Source organism: Rhea americana, unplaced genomic scaffold (assembly GCF_003343005.1).
Source record: "Rhea americana isolate MKP2758 unplaced genomic scaffold, rheAme1 scaffold_265, whole genome shotgun sequence".
Lineage (NCBI taxonomy): Eukaryota > Metazoa > Chordata > Aves > Rheiformes > Rheidae > Rhea > Rhea americana.
In genome coordinates, this window is record NW_028186385.1 from 164,342 (window position 1) to 185,491 (window position 21,150).

At 36.5% G+C, this 21,150-nt stretch overlaps 1 protein-coding gene across 1 annotated transcript in view; it reads right to left on the reverse strand.

Annotated features, from left to right (window-relative positions):
• Positions 1-776: 776 nt before the first annotated feature.
• The window catches only part of MSH2 (mutS homolog 2), a 53,953-nt gene continuing 33,579 nt past the window's right edge, over positions 777-21,150 (reverse strand). Inside the window, exons 9-16 of the mRNA XM_085307823.1 lie at positions 16,653-16,776; positions 15,510-15,660; positions 13,604-13,701; positions 11,969-12,214; positions 10,266-10,470; positions 9,609-9,856; positions 5,473-5,645; positions 777-2,274 (exon numbers count right to left, since the gene is read on the reverse strand). Of these exons, the coding sequence (XP_085163949.1) occupies positions 2,104-2,274; positions 5,473-5,645; positions 9,609-9,856; positions 10,266-10,470; positions 11,969-12,214; positions 13,604-13,701; positions 15,510-15,660; positions 16,653-16,776 (1,416 nt within the window). The 3' untranslated portion in view covers positions 777-2,103. The remainder of the gene's footprint in view (positions 2,275-5,472; positions 5,646-9,608; positions 9,857-10,265; positions 10,471-11,968; positions 12,215-13,603; positions 13,702-15,509; positions 15,661-16,652; positions 16,777-21,150) is intronic.

Below are 21,150 nucleotides of genomic sequence, written 5' to 3' on the forward strand. Positions count from 1 at the left end.
ATAATCAAGGTCCTCATCACTCCTGTGTAATGCACAGAGTACTGCTTTCACTCGTGGGGAGGGGGGAATCTGGTTTCTCATAAGCAGCTCCATCAGCTTCCAATTGCAATACAAAAATAAAAGCAGTGTTTCCTCAAGATATTGCAGGCATGCTGTACTTGCACATCACAACCAGCGTGGAAAGAGTGGACGCATACAGAATATAAAATAAGCAGCACCAAATGTAAATAGAATCGGGCTTAAAGCAAACAAAAGGAACTGGGCCTTCTTGCAGGGGCCCAGTGCACTTCAGTGCAGAACTCCTTTGGCCAAGAATGCTGGAGATGCTAAAATTCACACAGGGTCAAAGGGGGAATAGACAGGTTCCTGGAAAAGAAAATCACTGAGGATTTCTAAATGGTTATGCCTATTCCTAAGTGATTCCCTAAGGCCTATGATTAGAGACAGGATGCCAAGCTAGAGGCTCCCTTGATCTGACCAAGGATAACTCAGTTTTCATAGGCAGAGGTTGCAAGTGATTGGAGCAGCAAGTACTTACAAGAACTGCTTGTTTCTATCATCACTTAAAGCTGCTTGATCTAATACAAAAATGTGTGTCTATGAATTTCTGCAGTAATTTTAAATTGATTCTCATTGTCTATTTTATTTATCATTCTGTATTTTGAAATAATTTGTGCTTTAACCAATTGAATTTGCCAAAACAGCATTACACCATTATAATGGGCTTTTCCATTCAAACAACTTTCCAGACACAGCTACTAAATATATACGACTGCTTCACTGTTTATAAATGAAAGTCTTTATTTTTGCCTTTAAAAGCAGACAATATTCTAATTTAAAGACCAGAAAGGTGAGATTATTTCAGATTCTGCCATAATACATCAAACCAACCTTTATTTTCTTACATTGAGAAGAATGTTTCTCTTCCAAGTTCTAGTCTAACTACAAGTAAAAAATATCAATAACAAGTTGAGTGAGATAACTGTTCTACAATATTGCTGGAATGTTTACATACAAACTGTTGCAACACACTGCTCATCCCTGATGCAGAGCTATAGCACAGCTTTAATGGCAACATGCACCCACTGCTGTAATCTCTGCTTCAGGACACAGCAAGAGCTGACACCTTGCACAAGACTTCAGCATAATTTTGTTCCTATATTCTCAACATGATAAACACTTTTTCCACTAATCTTTCAACACTGCCAGTTTTAAATACAAATAAAGCATTCTAGAGCTATAATTTAAAGTGCTAAATTTCAGAATATAAACCTATGTGCTCTGAAGAATATAAACCTACGTGTTCTGTTGCTTCCAAAATGTCACAACATGAGAAGTGTATTAGGAAAAAAAGGGAGAGGAGAAAGGAAAAAAAGCTTTTTCCTCTTCAGACTTATATCAGGACAAATTCAGAAGTTCTAGTTAAACTGTAACTTCATCCAAGCCTCTGTTTACATTACAAAACGATCAAAAAAAAAAAATCAATATAACAGGGTTGCCACCACTCAGACCTGAAAAGCAGGCCTCCAGTATATTTGGGTTAAATGTTACCTGTCCAAACATTGAAACATGAAACAACATTTCTGTCCCCCTGCCCTGTGTGTGTACACACACACACACAACTGTTATGACTAATCCCTGAGATCACGTGCTTTTTCCTAATGGAGCACTATATAGCACAACTAGAATTTCATTGATTTAATGGGTGTAATTGCATCGCAAAGAATCACGGTATAAGGCTGCTACTTTTCAAGCCTGTGATAGCTGGACAGCTGTACGCCATCTGAACCGTTACACTTTCTAGCAGACCTTTTCTGGTAAAATGTGTTTTGTTTGTGCAGTTAACAATTCTCTCAATAGTGAAAAAGATTTTTATTGAACACTTCTAAAAGGGCACAAATGATAACAACTAAAGAAAGAATCTGGCATAGAATGTGCTTAGAGGTTTTTGGGTTTTTTTAAAAACAAAATAATTACAATCCAGCAAAAAATGCCTACCTAAATCAGTACAAAATATCATAAAGTATAAAAACTACATGACAGGAAAATGATAGTTCTTGTAACATAAAACACTTCAGGAGCTCCATCCTGTTCTCGCATCTTTCATGATGTAACTTTTGTTCGGGAAATTATTTCATTCACAAAACTGTTGTTCTTTGCCAACACTTCAGTCCTCAGCTGCTTCAGCCTGGTCTTGATGTCTTCTTCTGACATATCTGCCAGAGGCAATGATTTCACTTGACAAAGAAAGTCCTGAATTATTTTCTCACCTTCCTGAAATGGAGGAAAGCAAACAGAGGAGGGGGAGAAAAAAAAAACACACAGAAAGAATGTTTAACTTGTAAGAATTTTCCCAAAGTATGCAAAAGAATGAATTATTCTGTATCTAAACTTTTTGCAGGCAAAAGACTACTACTTCTGCATTTACTATCACATTCTCACCACCAGAACAATCCAGTTACTGGCAACATAAGTTCTTTCCCCTATGGATACATAAGCAAAAAACATTTGTTGATCAGCAGAAATAGCTGTGCATGGAATATTTAACACAGAGTTCGTATGCATATTTCACATTTAATTCCTGTGTACAGGTTAGGTGCACATTGTGTACACGTTAGGTGAACATTGCTGACAATAGCAGCACCAGGGGCGGCTCTGTTACCCAAACAAGTTACTTTTTGAATGAATTATAAGTCAAACCCAGTGTTCCAATAGGCAAAAGCAAAGAACAAATTGTTACCAAGCAACCGGAGACTGGCCGTCACCAAGAACAGATGATAATTAAGCTTTACACGTACACTTTTACACAAACAGGCAAGGGGGAACTTCTAAACAATCTGAATTCAATAGTAAGAACAAACATTTCAATGACTAGTGTTCAGAATCTCCGTATTAGAAACAATTTGCCAAGAATACAGAATTCTGTCCTGTCCATTTTGTATTCTGGGACTCCAGTACAAAGCCTGTTGAGTTTTATTGTTTTTAATATTTAGGGTTAACAGTGTGCTTTCTGTGTAGAAGTCTCCAAGGGACTTGGAAATATAATAGCACATTTGTCTCCCTAAAGGTGATGTCAATGAGTATAAACAAACTGCCTGGGCAAGGCATCTAAAGGTGTGTCATTTTGTTGCCTGCAGAGCTTATGAAATATTATTATTTATTTCTGAAATACTGAAGAAAGAAACATAATGCTGCATTTGTCAGAACTGTTTGCCACACCAGTTTAATTTATACAAAACTAAGAGACAATATCTCTCCTGGATCCAACTGATGGGAAAATGCTTTGCCATGATACCTAACAAAGTTGGCAAAGGAATATAAAGCAACTGCAGTAGCTGGAGAGAAAAGCATACAACAGAGGGCAAATAAACTCTTACTTTATAACAATACTACTTACTTCTCTCAACTTTAGATCATCATCATTACTGAGACACTACCATTTTTGATAGGCCACAACAAATGCAGATTGAACACGATCAAAGCAGGAAACACACTCACGCTGGTGGTGCACACAAAGCACTGGGAGAGCATTTCACTAGGTCCTGGTGGGGAGCTGCATGTATGCCCCTCTGACTGACACCTGCAGACTTCAGTGTTTCTTGTAAGTCCCTGTGTCCCCCCTTCCTCAACTCTGGGACAAAACTATAGCAACAGTATTTCACAGAATCACAGAATCAGTAAGGTTAGAAGGGACCTCTGGAGATCATCTAGTCCAACCTCCCTGCTCAGCAGGGTCACCTACAGCATGGTAGACAGGGTTGCATCCAGGCGGGCCTTGAAGATCTCCAGAGAAGGAGACTCCACAACCTCTCTGGGCAACCTGTGCCAGTGCTYCATCACTCTCACAGGGAAGAAATTCCCCCTCATGTTCAGGCAGAACACTTCCTGAAATTTCATTGAAATACATTTAAGAAGCGGTGTGAATTTAGACCACTACTACCAAAACCTGACATCTTTTGCAGTTTTGCATACTACTTATCCACAGATTTCAGAGCAAAACTCTTCCAAATGCTTGCTTTCCCTCCTCCTGGTTCCAAAGGGAAGGAAAGAAAAAAAAATCAGAGATCTGTTCATCTGTTCATCCACAACATGCATCAGATCCACCTACTGAGCCAAGAATGAACACAGTGGATCTCTACAACTGAAAATTAAAACAGCCATCACTGCCTAGGGCAAAGCTTTCTTAAACAGAGAAACTGCTTTGGATGTGGACTAACACAATTATTTCAAGGCTTCCACATATTAGAGCACTACCAAGGCTGCAACTGATCTACAGGAAAAATTAATAAGTTAAAGCTGAGAAGTTTCAGGCTGATTTCAAGGACACAGAACCAAAATCAGATTTATGGGCATGCACAAAGGTAAGAAGGACCTTACTATTGGCAAAAATCAATGCAAGCCTATAGAGAGCACATGGATTTCCTAGGAGGCTGCAGTGGATGTCACTGTGAGGATTCTTGATTGAGGAAGGGGATTATGACCCCGGCTGTTCTGAGAAAGCCTCCCACTAGCTATTGCTTATACTACCTACTAACAAAGCTTCTTTTAAGAGAAAATGAAGAGAAAATGAAAGAAAATTCATTCAAAAAAAATCAAAAAAAATCCATATGGCTTTATGTGACTGGGTAGTCTACAATGCAGACGCATTCAGAGCTATGCTGAGGTGTGGATTTCCTCAGTTTCTACCTGGAGTCTGTGCAAAGCCAAGAGCTTTTCCCTCCACAGTTGAATAGAGAGAACCAAACTCAAATTCTCACATACTGCGAATTAAACAAGAACTTTGAGATTCCTGAGTCCAAAATGACAGTCCCTTCAATATGATCAGYTGTTTGAGATATCTTAGTATTGGAGGAACAGGGAAGGGTGCAAAGGAGAAAGCTGTGCACTCAGCTTTTTTCTGATCTTAACAGATCTGAAAAGATGCACACTGAGCTTCAAGAAATTAGTGCTAATGAGCCCTCAAAGCAGGGACAAGAACATACRCGGTCTACCTGCAGAGCCAAGAATAATCTAAACAACAATTAACACAAAATCTACAAACTTTAAAAGTCCCAGGAAATACAGTACACACACTACATAATCAACAAAAGAGACAAACACAAAATACTGGCTTTGGTTCAGGGCATACAGAAAACCCTAGGGCACAGCTGGTCCTCATATGCCTTCTGTCCTTACCAATTATACTAACTTCTGATTACTGTTATTTAAGAAAAAATAGATTTAATTCTCATGAATGTTTGAGCTTTTAGGTTAAATTCTTCCTTATGTCAACTTGAAACAAGTCCAAACCAAAACCCACTATATCCTTGAATAGGTCTTCAACTCCTCATGAGCTTCATAACTAAATCATTTCATTAGGGGAAAACGAGGTTATAGTTTTTATCCTCAAGCTTTGGGGGAATCTGAATCCTAAAAACATTTTGGTTGGGCTAGTCCAGCTAAACAAAACAAACAAATTTTTGGTTAGCAAACCTCTCTTTCTCCATATTGTTTCTTGGCTGGCGGTTCTCCTTCAGATTCCTTGGATTTGCCAATATTTTGAAACTCCTCCAGCTCCAATGCTTTCTCTCTTGCACTTTCTATTACATGTTTTGGAAAAGCTGCCAACTCTGCTACATGTATTCCAAAACTCTGGTCACAAACACCTGGAGGGTGGAGAAAGAAAAACAATCTGTAAAGAATTCTCTAGACAATAGTAAGAATACACAAAGATTATATGAACAAATTTGCAATTATTCTCTGTTCTGAAGAACTGACTGTGTAATATGATTGGGTTCTCCTTATATTTTACGATTTACTTTTAGGACTACACATGATAACAAAAATAAAGAACGTACTCTTTTTTAATTAAGCTCTCTTGGAGCAGTAATTGTAGAGCTCCAAAAGCACTTGCCAAAGAAATGGAAAACTCTTCAGGCAAATGAAAATGAATGGAATTGAATAATTTTTTCTATTAAAGTACTTCAGTACCAACTGTAGAATATAGTCACTTGCACCAAATTTATACACACACACTCTGTCTCTGTCTCTCTCTCTCTCTCTCAGTCCTCTGAATTTACATCAGTACCATCTAGCTCCCTAGTCTCCAGGACTTTTAATTATGTCAAAATGTTTCAAATTTAACTTTGTATTTGCTTCAATTAATATACTGTTTATAATATTTGGTTAAGAAAGTTCTTATAATTGCTCAAAATATGTACATAAAATCATTTTCACTTCTACATCAGAAGCTCTCTGATACAGTATGCCAACTCCAATCCTTTATGTTGCTATCTCTCTGAAAGCTCACCCACAAATATTACTACATCCTCTTACTTCCAGTTTCCAGCAATACTGGAAATTGGTTGAATTGTACATTTAAATGTATACTTAAATAATCATCTTTTAAATACTGAATAATCATAATATAGGCAAAGGAAACAATTTAGCATTAGATATTTTTCTATTTTATTAACATTGTAATCTCTCTGTTTTCTTAAAGGAAATTACTTTTTAAAATATAAATTAATTTTCTTGATTTTTATATTAAAACAAAGTTAACTCAGATATGTTGAGAGAATCTTAAAAAAGGTCTAGAAAAGAAATATTCTGTCCCCACCCTCTTCCACTGATTCTGTCACAGTCAAAGCATGAAGACAGGAATGAAAATACTGTATGAAAGCTGTCATACAGCGTTCATTCTGCAACAAGCAAGTTCTCAAAAACATGAAGGAATTTGGAGGCTTATTCTGAATATACTTGTAGTTAAATAGAAAGTTCTTCATTTTCATGCTGYTAAGATTTAATTATACATTTCAAATGGTATATATGAAATAGTATTTCAAATTGTTTCAATTACATCCTTGCTTTAATAGTACATATATATAAAACTTCAGAAAGGAAAGATGCATAACACTAAATCCACAACCTTGTATGAAAGACAACCAATTTGAGACCAGGTATTTTACGCACAGCTTTTGAAACATTGTATTTCACCTGACAAAGATTTAAGACAATAGATACAAACTATAGTGTCTCTATACTCARTAACACTTCCAAGAAAATAGGTCAATGAACAGACATTGTATGTACGATGAAAAGATGCATGACTAAAAATGGCCACTGAAGAATAATATGAAGCCTGCCTTTCTGAGTTTTCAGCAAGGACCTGAATGGGCAGATCGATACAGTTAAAAAAAAAAAAAAAAATGGTGGGGGGAACTGCAGTTCTTTCACACAACTATTTGGGAAGTAATATTATTAATCTTAAAAGTTGCTATTATAAAATATCCAGGCATTAGAAGGGAGATTTAGATTTACTATATACTATTTTTTTTAATCTAAGCACTCAGAATAAGGCATCTAAATAAAGATAATAATAAAGTCTTGTTCAGAGATTCTGACCACCTCCAGGTTCTTACTGCATTGAAAACAATCAGTTTAAATGTATGCCTGTGGGAGTTTATGGCTATACTCTTCAGTTCCATGCACACTAAGTGCCTGTTTTAAGCCTTGACTTGAGCCAGGCACTCAGAGGGCTTTGAACCTTCCCCCCTCGGTGGAACAGGCTCAACATTCAACAGAGAAGATGGGAGCTGCGAACTACAAGAGCCACAGACATTGCCTCTCTACTGGAACAGGCTGGTTACCAGGGCCGCTGACTTGAAGCTCAGAATCAGAGTCTGGATGTTGCCCAGCAAAAGTGCTGGAACAGAAAGGGAAACAGAAATCATTTTGAAGGAAAAAAAAAAAATCTTTCAAAATAAGACAAGGACACTCCACTAAGACAACTGAGGTGGCTGAAAGTTCTTCTATTAATTCAAGTAGATTCAAAGTAAAGCCAGCAGAGAACAGTACTTCTGGTTACACTTTGATTCCTTGTGCTCAGAGCAGTCTTCTAGCTTCACAGAAAAGGATACCAGAAAGATAATTGCAAGACTTTAGTCACGGATGTATATAAAATTAGAAGCAGTTCTAACAGTAATCAAAGGGCAAGAAACAAAGTCACCTCATGGATTCAAAACCAGAAGAAATGAGAGAGTAAGAAAGTCAATTAGCAATGTCATAGGAAGAAAATAGCATGGTGTCATTTGAATGAGGCTTAGAACAGCACACAATAAAATATAATTAACAATTATCTAGAGAAAGTTAATAGTAAGGTGATAAACTGCAAAGATTTTAAGAAGTTATCCTTAAAAGCACAACAGAAGTATGTAATAATTAGCACATTAGACAAATTTCAGAATCATATATTTCAGAAGGAATGAACTGAAAAGTCCTAAATCAGCTAAAGAAATCTGGGAATATTCGAGAGAGATCCAAGAAAACACAAACTGAATATGCAGCAATCATGAAAAGCAGAGCTGTTATCATGAACTAGGCAAGGGAAAGCAAATATTTAGTACTGTGTTAAAATGACAGAACAGCTTTTTATCAAGAAATACGTCAGCTGCACCTGTAAGAGTAAATCAGGATATAAACAATCAGTTTTCAGGATTTAAGATACAAGACAAGGACTAGCTCCTTAGCCTTAATAAGAATGGATGATACTAAATAATCATTTTAGAAAAGATTTATAGCCTGATTCCACAAGCAGTTATTACTTGAGACAAAATTATTCTACAAGGTAAATTGTTACTCTGATCCAGTACAGCCATAATGTTCTACAACAMCTACGTTCCCATTTGATTGTCATCTAAACCATTCCTTCATTGAGGAACTGAGGGAAAAAAAAAAAAGAGTTAAGTAGAAATACTAATAGTACTCTGCACACATTTTAAATCAAAATCAGACTACAGGCAGGAGACCCGATTGAGATGCTCTTACAGTAACGTCACAATCACTGTAGAGTTTACAACTAAATTAGAATCCCATTTATTACGAAACCTTTCAAGCCACAGTTATGCAGTCCCACTTTATCTAGCATAAATACAGACTTCTGCTGAAAGGAACAGGAACAAATGATTAGGGATAGAGGGAAGCAGGAAGAGCCACCTATTGTAGTTAACAGACATTTATGCTGATTTAAAAATTGTGTAATTCAATACCAAAAGGAATCCCTGGATCCACAAAAGGATTCCAATAAAACACTTTTGTATTTTCTGACACTCACAAAATATCAGGCTACTTGTTGTTTTACTATGATGCCATTTCCTAAAAATTAAACGTTTTTTTTCTAGACCAAACCGTTGCATAAGTAGGTAACACCTTCAGGGATCGCCTCCTTATAGTGAAACATACATTAATTATTAAAACTGTCAGTAATTTGTACTCATTTTTTAAAATAACAGTTTAAATAAGGTGATAAATCTTTTCTCTATGATTTACCAAAAATAGGCTTTTCCAGAACAAAAATGAAAGCAAAATCGCAGCAGCAGGTAAATTCCTCCTGAGAGAGGAAAACAGGAAATAATKGCATTTGGAACGCTTCCATTCCAAAAATAAGAAAGTAAGTATCCTACCGTACAAGTTCTCCATCCATAGAGAAGAGCATGTCCATTGCATTCAGATAAAAATTAAGCTGCTATACTGCATATGAAATACATTTTCATGTTTTTTACCCTCAAGATTTCCTCCTATCTGTCTCAGAGTGCAACAAAATTTACCTTATTCACAACTAAAAGTCTTACCTTCTTTGACACGGTAAAGCATCGTCAGTGTGTCATCACTGGTCAGAGCAGTTACATGTAAATTATTAACTGTGGGCACTTGGTCAGCAAGCGCTGTCAGTTCATGAAAATGTGTAGCAAACATACAGAAAGCACAAATTTTGGTAGCAATGTACTCTGAAATAGCCCATGCTAAGCCAAAGCCATCGTAAGTAGAAGTTCCTCTTCCCAGTTCATCAATGATTATTAGGGAGTTTTCAGATGCAGTCCTAAAAATAGAAAAGCATTTTATAAAGTTTGAAAACAGCATGAACTCTAGGTATTCAAGTAATGCAAGTTACGTTGTAGACATATAGCAGAAAAGAGATACCAGGCACACACTTGCTGTTTACGTAACAACATATGAATAAAGGGCATATAAAGCATCACAAAGATTATTCCAAGTTAGAGCTTCTTGACCCATTTAGACTCTAGCTTCCTGATAACAGCCTTGTATGATCACTGAAATAAACAGACAGYTACTTCAAGAACTTAYGACCCTGCTAGAAAGGACCTGATCCTCCATTTTGCGTCATAACTCCTCATCAGCTCTACGTAAKAGAAAAGTCCTACGTTACATCATATTTAGAACATGTCCTCAGGTTTTCATCAATGAAATCAAACACACACAGGGCTTACCTAAGGATTGATGCCGTTTCTAACATTTCAGCCATAAAAGTCGACACGCCTTTCAGCTGACTGTCCCCAGCTCCTACACGAGCCAGGATACAATCCACAATGGTTATTTCTGCGGAGTCGCACGGTACAAAACACCCAATTTGGGCCATAAGAACTATCACCCCGGTCTGTCGGATATATGTTGACTTTCCCCCCATGTTAGGGCCTAAAGAAGAAAAATTTCAAAAGGAATTCAAAGTATATTAGAAGTCTCTTCTAAAAGAGAACAGGTTCTAAACTAAACCAACATGTAAAATTCTCATTCTTTTGCCAGGAAAGGGTACCAAACTTGTCCAACAGGTGCAACAAGTAGCTCTGCTAGTACAATGGCCTACTTGTATGTATTACCGAATGCTTTTTCAAAAGAAAGGGGATATGAGGAGCTTCATAAGTTTGGTGACTTCTCAAAAGCATAAGCAGTCATCTAAAAAATACGTTCATACCTAAAACTAATAAGCTTTCATTTAAAGGTCATCAGCATACCGTTTAAAAATGATAATAATTTGCTTTCATCGCAATAACTACAGTTGTCTGTAAAAATTAAATATCCTAGCTACAGACAGGGTAAGCTTGTTTGTGATTTAAATCACCATCCAAAGGGATTCTGAATCAGCAAAAATACAAAGATATGCAATTGATTTTAACTTAAGTACAAATGAAATAAAAAGTATTCTCCTAAAAGCTGTTCATTAAAACTAATTTTAGGTTTTTGCTAAGCATAAAAAAAATCCAAGTTTGTTGTATTATCCGTTTTACCATGCATTTATTCAGATTCTTAGTTTTTATTTTTGATTATGTTAGAAGTCATTCACTAATCATTCTCTAATTTGAAGATCTTTCCTACTCAGRATGTGTCAAGGACATCTGGATGGAAATTAAAATTCAATTAAACATATAAACACTAGAAATGTTTTCCTGTGTAGTAAAATTATCTTAATTGCATCAGCAATAGGGGGAAAAAGGCTACATTCATTAAAACATGTTTTGCATTTAAATTCACTTTAAAGCTAAACAAAGAAAACATTAACTCTAATGAACTGACTGTTTAAAATCTTACCTACAAAAGCTGCCTATACAGCTACGATACAATTGATGCCTAGTGGAATTTTCCAAAGCATTTAAGTAGGTTCAGATTCTGTAACTCCTGAGGTTGCCTGGCTCATTGAGTGACATTCAGTAAGGCAAAAATACATATATTAAGGAAGGATTAACTTCTTGTTCCTAGTATCCTAACAAGTAACTTTTCTCTTCTTTCCAAATTAGTATTTGTAAATTGGTTATCACCTTCACCAAACACTGTACTATAACTACAACTGTAACAAATAATTCCAGGACTAGTAACTTAATAGGTGGGAAATATGGGCATATGTGCATAAGCACACACAACATCCAGTATCAAAGGAAAGATTCAACAAGAACATTGTAGCTTTTTTAAAAAAATGCAATAATTAACAATAGTTTACAAATACATTCCTTTTTTTTTTYCCCCAGGAAAATCTTATACCACACACAAATGAATAACTTACGGCTGTTCACCTTTTGTTAATTGCATAAATTGTTTTGACTATTTTTTTTTTAAGGAAAAGATATCATTATTGGAAATGGTTAAGATACTTAGGCCCTAAACAAAATAAGTGAAAAAGGTAACACACACAGACATTTACCAGTAATAATGTGGAACATCTGCTTGCCCTTCTCAAACATAACGTCATTGGGGATGAAGGCTACATCATCTTGCACTTCAATGCAAGGATGCCTGGAACCTTTCAGCACAATTCTTCCTCGTCCCTTTTCCAGAACGACAGGACGGACATATGGCACTGGTGCTCCATTTGACACATGAGCAAAACTGACAATTGCATCTAATTGAGCTGTCACATCATTCATTGTCTGTATTGGCTCTGCATAACCTGAGAAATACAAATTCAACATAATTGAAGATTTTTTTTTCTTGCTGAGGAGATAAATTAAATCTATACTCAACCCCCCAAATCAGCTAATTCATCTGCCTTAAATCTCAATTTTGTTCAAGTCAGTCATCACCCGTGAGTGTCTGCAAGATTTAACTCCAAAATTTCCATGCTTTGACTATAAAAGAGATTCCAGTTCAGAAGAGGAAAAAGGAAAAGGTGAGGCTATGCTGATTGTTTCACATTAACACTAGACATAGATAAAGCACTTGTTTTAGTATTGGAAAGCAAATACTTAGAATTGCAAGATGGCTGGAAATTCTATAAATTTCCTTTCCCATAATACAATGAATTTTGATGTGCATGAAAGTAAAGGCAACTGAGACAACACTGTGCAACTATTTAAGTCTGTGTGAATGATGTTATGGAGAGGCTGGTAAGATACAGTGCCTGTGATACCACGCAACAAGACCGGATGGCCCAGGTTGTTCAGTAGTGTTTTGTTGGTGGTGGTTTTGTTTTGTTGGTGGTGGTTTTGTTTTGTTTTTAAACACACATGAAAGGGACAAGGAACAGTAGTCCACGGAAGAAGTCCAGGAAGAAAGTCCTCATTATATAAAGCATGCCTACTGTTCTAACGTCATCTCTTGAACCAGTCAGGTATAACTCAGCAAGATGACTAAGTCACTTTCATTTAAGAATTACATACATGAACCAGTCTCTTTTCCATTAAATTGCCTCCAGGAGCAAGGGAGAAAAATGCTTTTTAAATACATGTGTACACTTCTAAGTCTATGAATGTACACCACAGAAGCTTTTAGCAGCAGCAGCAGACTTATTTTTAAACAGACCAGCTACTTATAGATGACCGACTATAGCTAATCCTGCTACGTAATAACCAATTAGTTCTCCACATAAATATACAAACTTTAGTATGTTACACACAAGATATACCACCTGAAAATTACCAAAACAGGCAAATGAAAGATCCAACCAGCGACRGATTTTACAACATACTTATCAAGCAAATTCCTTAGCATGACAGCAGCTCATAAAGCTCATTAAGATTTCCACTGTAACTTAATACATTCAAATATATTAATAGTTCAGATTAAAAAGTGTTTTCATATCTTTAATACATTTGTCCTTAGCTTAATAGCATCGCTGCATACTTGTAGCATCACCAAGAAAAGGTCTGACCATAGAAGACAGCAATACATTTCAAGCTTTCAACAACTGTTTAAATGCCATTAATCATTTTTACACTAATTCTCTGGGGAAGGTTATGGTCCTTCTCTATAGGAGAAACTAGGGAAAAAAAAAAAAAAAAAAAAAAAAAGTCCTCCTAGCATTCCAGTCTGCAATATAGAGCAATACTACCATATTCACCTGAAGCAATGTTAATGATTTCCTTAACAATTGCATCCTGAGCCTCTTCATACTCTTCTCTGTTCTTTATATATTCTTCATTGACGGAGCTCAGTTTGCTGTGAATAAAACCACAACATTTAGAAGCTGTGATGTTCTCTCAGTCTTTACTGCTACAATGTATAACTTTTGGCCTTCTCACTCATGAGTCAGATCCAGTCATCCTCAACCATTTTAACAGGAGAGTTCAACCCAAGAACCTGTAAGGCAGCTAATCTAAGAGTCATCCAAGCTAGGATATCAGGCAAGGTTAATTCCAAGGTGAATACCATCCACAAGGGCCAAATCAGCAATTTCAGCACCTCTGAATAGAACYATTCTTAAAATATTACAGTTTATTTATTTGTTATCAACATGCTATATCATGCTCTCAACTGAAGTATTTCTCACAATCTTGCAACAAAATGTGGCATGTGACAGACCTGGAGGAGGAAAACTTGCCAAGGAGTGAGTGAGTAGTCAACCCAGAATCCTGTAACGGATTCTCATCAGAGCTGAAGGCATTTGACTTCTTCCCTTCAGTAAAAGCCTCAACAAATTACTATCACCAAGAATAGGTTCTAATCTTCAAAAAAAGGTAAGCTGAGATCAAGAGGATATTCCAACAATTATTTAATCTTCTCAAGCTACTCTCACCTCCCTTTTCAAAGCAGAGTCAGTAGGACTATGAAACACACACAAATAGCGCACCCACACTACAGAGGTCAGCCTCATTTAAGAGGCATTGAACCTGGAGCAAGTCCAGCAGACAGCCACCACAATGGTTTGGGGCTGGAGTACACAGAATATAAGGACAAGCTGAGAGAGCTGGGTTTATTCACCCTGGAGAAGGGAGGCTAAATGGGGATCCAAATGCTGCCTTAGACTACCTAATCAAAGGGAGTTATGAAGAAGACTTAGTCAGACTCCTCCTAAAGGTACATAGCAAAAGAAGGAGACACAGAAGATCCAAGCTATCACAAAGAAAATTCTGATTATATCTGCCAAATAAAGTTTTCTTTTGTTGTGAGATCTTCATCCTTAGCGGATGGGCAGCTGGCCAAAGCCTTGAACTACTTCATTAACTTTGAAGACGGATCTAATTTCCAGGATGGCTCTGATTTGAGTGAGAGATTGGATGAGCTAAGTTTGAGAAGTCCCTTTCAACTTGAGTTATGTCATGATTTTATGGTGTTTCTGCAAAAACAACTTTTTACTTCCTTGTTTGCTTTTTGTAAAACACTGAAGTACAGAAAGCAAGACATCTGATAACTGAGGCAGTCCATGCTCCTTCCAAAAAACCCTACAAGAACTCAAAAGGCAACAAAAAGTGTACTTTTTTGCATGGATGATCTGTGACAGAATTGTTCTCTGGACAAGGAGGCATTGAAACGATATCAATGCAACTAAGCTTCAGACAAATTTTTGAATAGCCTAGGCTATAGAGTGAAAACAGAAGTCCAACACACAGGACCAACGTTAGTTAGAGCATAGTTTGGAACAGAAAAGGTAATTACCAACACAACAGCTGCACATCATATTTGGTGATAAGCTTTCTTCCTGTTGCAGCTTGTGAGACTGTCTGTATAAACAGTGAATGCGGCTAGGCAACTAAAACAGAGAAATTAGCCAAAGTCAAAAGAACAAGAATAGCTGAACAGTTGGCAAAGGAAACGTGGAATGAGTGTGCGTGCTGTAACAGACAACTGCAGGAGTACTCCTCCCTCACACCAGTCTTGCTCAGCATTTCAATACATGAGTTAATCAAAAAGAAGGTGAAAATTCAGCCACTGAAGACGTAGGAAAAATAACCTATCGGGATATTTACAAAGAAAGGAATGGTTGTTTCTCTCAAGAGGCTTGAGAAGCTATCTGTATCCTTTCATACCTGTTAGTAAATTTCACACCATTCTTCTGTGTATCAATTATTCTGTATTTTGAATTATTCCGGAGAACCTTTTCTTCYTTGCAAGTAATTCGAAAATGATGTCCAAATTGTGAATTTGACTCTAGTTTGATACTTTTGCCAGCTTCCAAACCTTTTAAATGAAAATACAGAGAAGGATAAAGAAAGAAAACCATCATCCAAGAGCCTGCAGTCTGTGCTACATTTGTGCAATAATTCCCAATTTGTATGCAGCATATCTTAGATATGTTATTCTGTAGACTTGTTTTGGGTTTGCACACATATGAGAAATACTCAGACCTAATAGAAGTTTAGTGGTTCATTCTTTGTTCTTAATTTGGTATGCCCTCAAACTGTGTATTCAAATTAAGTACGCCCTCAATGTATTGCTACATGTTCCCCAGAAACAAGAATAATGTTCAGAGCACATTACAAGAATATTCTATATTGATGCAATAAGCACAGCATATGCAGCCTCGTGATTGTTTTGCGAACACATACTTCTGCAGGTGAGATTTCTCACTCCATCCCTATGCAATCTTTTCTTATCTTTTTATCCAGGTACCTTGTTTAAACTAAAAAACCAAGACTGTTAAATATGCAAGCCCTTAAAGATGCAATCTAAAATAACCATGGTCTTACCAGTTTTCCTTGCCATATTTACATTAAAAATGTAAAAAGTTGAAGCTGCTCTTTGAATGCCCAATTCGTTATATAAATGCACACTGGTTATACTAGGTAAAACTCTTTTAAATGTCTCATTTTGCTTCCAAGAATTACACACTACATTTTGCAAAGAACTTCACACAGAAAACTGGCATGGCCTGAATGGACATTCAAAAGAATGGACAGGACAAAAATATTTCAATGTACATCCTCAAAGGGTGTAAAATAAAATCAGATTTAATCAAGAGTTAGACGAGTTACAGTTCTAGAAATGAAATTTCACAGTATCTTGCAAACATCCATGATAACCTATGAAATAGTCTGTAATGCCATCTTTAAAGAAAAGAATAGGGATAGTTATAAATTAAACAGCCCTTAACTCCTTTATAGTAGTTTTTGTTATTTGATCTCAAAATATTTTATGAAGAAGATAAGAATCAATGGTAGTTCATACCCTACCTAGTTCTTTGGCTGCACTCTTTAGAAAGGACTGCATGTTTTCTTCCAGTTCATTCATCTTCTCTCTTAATTCTGTCAAGTTAGGATCAAAAGAAGCCTTGACAAGAAATTCATGATTCTCTACCTAGGGGGAAAATTATTATTACTATTCCCTCTCTGATTATACACAGTTAWATTAATTTATTTTAACTCTTTAGGTCAATCTGTTTTATTTATATATACATACTTATATTTTTTTATATACACACACACACACACATTTTGTAATACATTAGTATTTGTGATAATTGTATCCTTGGTTGACTTGAGTCTGATTCACTTACAAAACAAATAAGGCTTAAACACTTTTTCCTCAGAGAACATACTTTATATAAAAATAAAATATACCAATTTAACTGACACATTTACTTTGAAATGGATGTGATGTTTGCACATTTTTCATTTGCATAAAAGTAACAGCAGTAGTAAACAGGCAGGGGAAAAAAAAACAAAAAACAAACAAAAAAAAAACAAAGTGGGGGGAAATTACTTGTTGCATATTTCCATGTTGCATATGCCAGCCTAGGTTTAGGCAGCTAATCAAGACAGACTGTAAGAGGAAAGAGCATTTCAAAACAAGAAGTTTTTAGAATGGAAGCTTCTGAGAAAGATGTTTCCTGCCCAAAACACATTCAGCAGGTTATGGAAGGAGCTCGTATTTTATCACCAAAAATCCTATCCAATTTCAATCCAGTTCTTTTGAGCTGAAAAGCATACATATTTCCCTACAAACTAAACATTTTCAGAGGTGCAGATGAATGAAATTGTACCTCATCTTCTTCCCTTTCTCTTCCCCATGCTTCYACTGTTTTGCATGCATTCCTAATGACATTATAGGCCTCCCACAAAGGCCTTAAAGTTTAACTTGCAGGCATGCATTTGTAATCACTAAACAGAAAAGAAACTTCATTTTTAATATACATACTTTTACGGTCAATAAAAATATTAGCATTGTGGTCTGTGACATGGAAACTAAACACTGGCTTTCACATTACTAACATTTCTTCCATTTAAGTTAAAAAAAACAAAACAATGCTTTCATGAATCTTCCTCTGGCTGGAAATTATCTGCAAAACTGTACTTAGAGCAGCTGCTGTAACTACTTTGGTTAACATGCCTGAACAAGATACTAGTTTACATATAGTTCACATATAGTTTTACTCTAAGTATATTTTAGCAGGAGAAGAAAAAGGGGAGAGGAAGGAAAGAGGGTTTGAGGGTTTCACAGTTCCTTTATTCTTTCCCCCTATAAAGCACTGAGCAAGAGATGCTGTAACTGCAGGAACGATAACTGCAACATTCATTTTTAATTTACAATCAAAGCTTCAAGTCTAGAATTGACCAAGGCAACTTTAAAAGCATTAGACTGAAAACCATCAGGTTTTGCAGCACCTTGGAACAAAGATCTGAGAACACAATCTGGAAATGAAAGCCTTAGGATTACTTACTCACTTTGAATTTGAAATGGGGGCTAAGTAAATTACCATATGAAGAAACCACATAATATASTGCATATTCAAAGGATTCCTAGTTTCTTCTGGGAATGACCTTCCCCAGACAAGTAATTACATCTCCCACAGAAGCTGCATGCATAATGGGGAACTGAACCTTTGGTGTCTATTTCCTTTTGCAAATACCAGCACTGCAAAGTGTTTCACTCAGTCTGGTATTTTGATTACATTTCTGTTGTGTGCAAACACCCTGCAGTAGCATGGTTCTCTAGGTGCCTAACCAGAGATATGGGCTTCACAGAATAATGAATCGTTTTTTTTTTTTTTTTTTTTCCCTCAGAGGGCCACCCTAAAATTTGGAAGCATTAAGAAAGTAGTTTAACAAATCCATTCTCTGCAGAAATGCCCCTGTTGACAGGTCTCCTCCTCTCATCCCCTAAATAAAGGATACTCCTGCAAGAAGAATGAACACTTATGACAGAACATACAGCAGAAAAGACCATTCCTGGTTTTGCAAGGCTGGTTCTGAAATAGAAACCAAACAGGCCTGATCGCAGTGGCCATGTACTCCCACTATAATGACTGGCTTCATGAGACAACTTAGGTTGACAGCAGAGTGAAAAGTAGTTTTGTTATATGGCTTCAAAGAGTTTTTTGAAACCTAGAATAAGCTGCAAAAATCCTATGATCTCAGAACAAGGAGGTTACATTCTTAAGCATGCACATTATACCAGGTGTCAGCACATTACTTGACCTGGCTGCAAATTCCACTCTTCCCTCAAGCTACGCAGACCTCAAACACTGTGTCAGACAGGCTGACCAGAATAGAAGCTGCACTTCCACCCTTCAGACCTCTCCTGCACAGAAAAGCTTTTGTTTCACTGCAAACAAAGATCCATGCATGGTCAGAGCTTATAATGTCCAAAAGAGCCTATGACACTGCCCCACCTACCACTCAGCCTAGCACTCATTGGGATGGAGCTTACAACAAGCATGTGGAAAAATCTCTGCATTATGATTACAGCTCCAACAGGTCTGTGATGACAACTGAACACAGATCACCGAGGCTGCTAGTGTGAGAGAGAAGTCCCAAACTGCTCTAAAGCTTCTGGTATGGAGTATTAAAACAATACTATTTCAGTTTCTGTTTACCTTTACAAGCCTCGGCTAAGAACTATGGGAGTTCAGGAGCCCATCCACAGCACAGCAGACACTCCACACCAGACACTCCAGCCCAAAGCTAAATGCCTGGCAGCATTTCCAGGTGTAGCTACTAACACCTTAGGATGTCTAGCAGCCTACATCCCATGACCTTAGCCTGAAAATCTGAATCTACAAGTGTGTAAGAGCCAGAATTTAGGTTTGCTTCTAACATATTCCCAAGTATTGTAGGGAAGATCCTTTATCATTAAGGTCTTGTTAGATAATCATTAGCAGGTGTTCAAACAGAACTACTTCATCTGATCGCATCCTCCAAGAAAAATCCAAATGTAATTAACAGAAATCATTTTTAAAATAACTTAAGAGTTCAGCTGAATTGCTAGAAAAGGAAAACAATTGTAGTTCAATAAATATATTTAAAAATAGTGCTACTAATTAATAACAGGCACCCACAATTATATTATACTCAAATTTTTTTCAAGCTGTTCTCCTATAGCAGTACTCCAGCTGTAATTAAGAGATTTGCTTAAAGCAAAGCTTTGCTTTTCTCTTCCATAACCTTCAGCTGTGGATGCATCCAGGTGGATGTGGCCAACAACCTGGCAAAACAAGTGTTAACAAGAATATAGATTGGCAAGTACTTGATTTCTTGGTGCTTTACACATAACAAATCTACCATAAGTTAGTTCCATTAAGGCTATACCTCTCCAGAAAAATGGAAGAAAATGAAAATGAACTAGACTAACTTCCCTCAATCTCCCTGAACAACAGAATAAAAATATCTATCACCAATGTAACATTTCACCAATATACTGACAGGTGAAATGCACTGAAGTCTAAATTACAACTCACTACTCTTCTAAATCCAAACATTAAATCTGCTTCAGAGATTAAGCAAAGCAAAAGACACAGGTACTCAAAATTGTTCTGAATACTGTATTACCATCTTCACTCTCTACATAACATGACCATGGCAACAATTATCCATACAAAGTGGGTTATATTGAAAGCAAATCTCATCAATTCTATATGGTAAAGGGCCCTAGTACCTGAACTCTAAATTCAATTTACAAGAACTCCTAACACATTTTGACGGTAGCCCTCCTTTGTGCAGAAGGTTGAAGTAGATGACTTTGAAAGGTCCCTTCCAAACTAAATGTAATGATTCTATGAAATAGAAGGAACAGAAGTGACAGTTTATCAACATTTATTACAGCTCGGTAAATGAATAACCACATCCCACACTTTTTGAACTCCGTTGTTTCTTTTTATGCTACAATGGTTATCCTGAAAGGATTAACATAAGTTGCTATGACAACCTATGCTGCAATCACACTCAGAATAAAGCTGAGTATTTTACGTGAATTCCCTAAGAACCTAAGAGGAATTGCAAGTCAAAGGTTCAGATTTTAATATGCAAACAGAAGAACCTTTATTCTTCCAGTAAAATCAGTGCTGGTTTATCTACATAATTTTAATCAATTCTAGTATCTTAAATACAAAACTCCACACACCAAATCCAACACACCAGATTCTGTGGGACTTAATTAAATATAATTGACTCAATATTCTGTTTAGAAGGACAATAAGCATTTTAAAGTAGAAGTTGAAAAGGAATTTGAAGACACGGATWATGACGGATGAAGGCTTAGAACAGCTGTTAGTTTTAAAGAAAATAGAGTCCTAGGGCATACAAACTGAATCAACAGATGGTCTGGAACTAGTATAAAGCTATAAATTTCTTCATTAGAGTATATCATAAATTACAGCAACATGTCAGTCAAGCAGTCTTTCCTTAAACAAACAATTAAACCCAACTGATGAAAGCATATAARGATCAAAAGTTG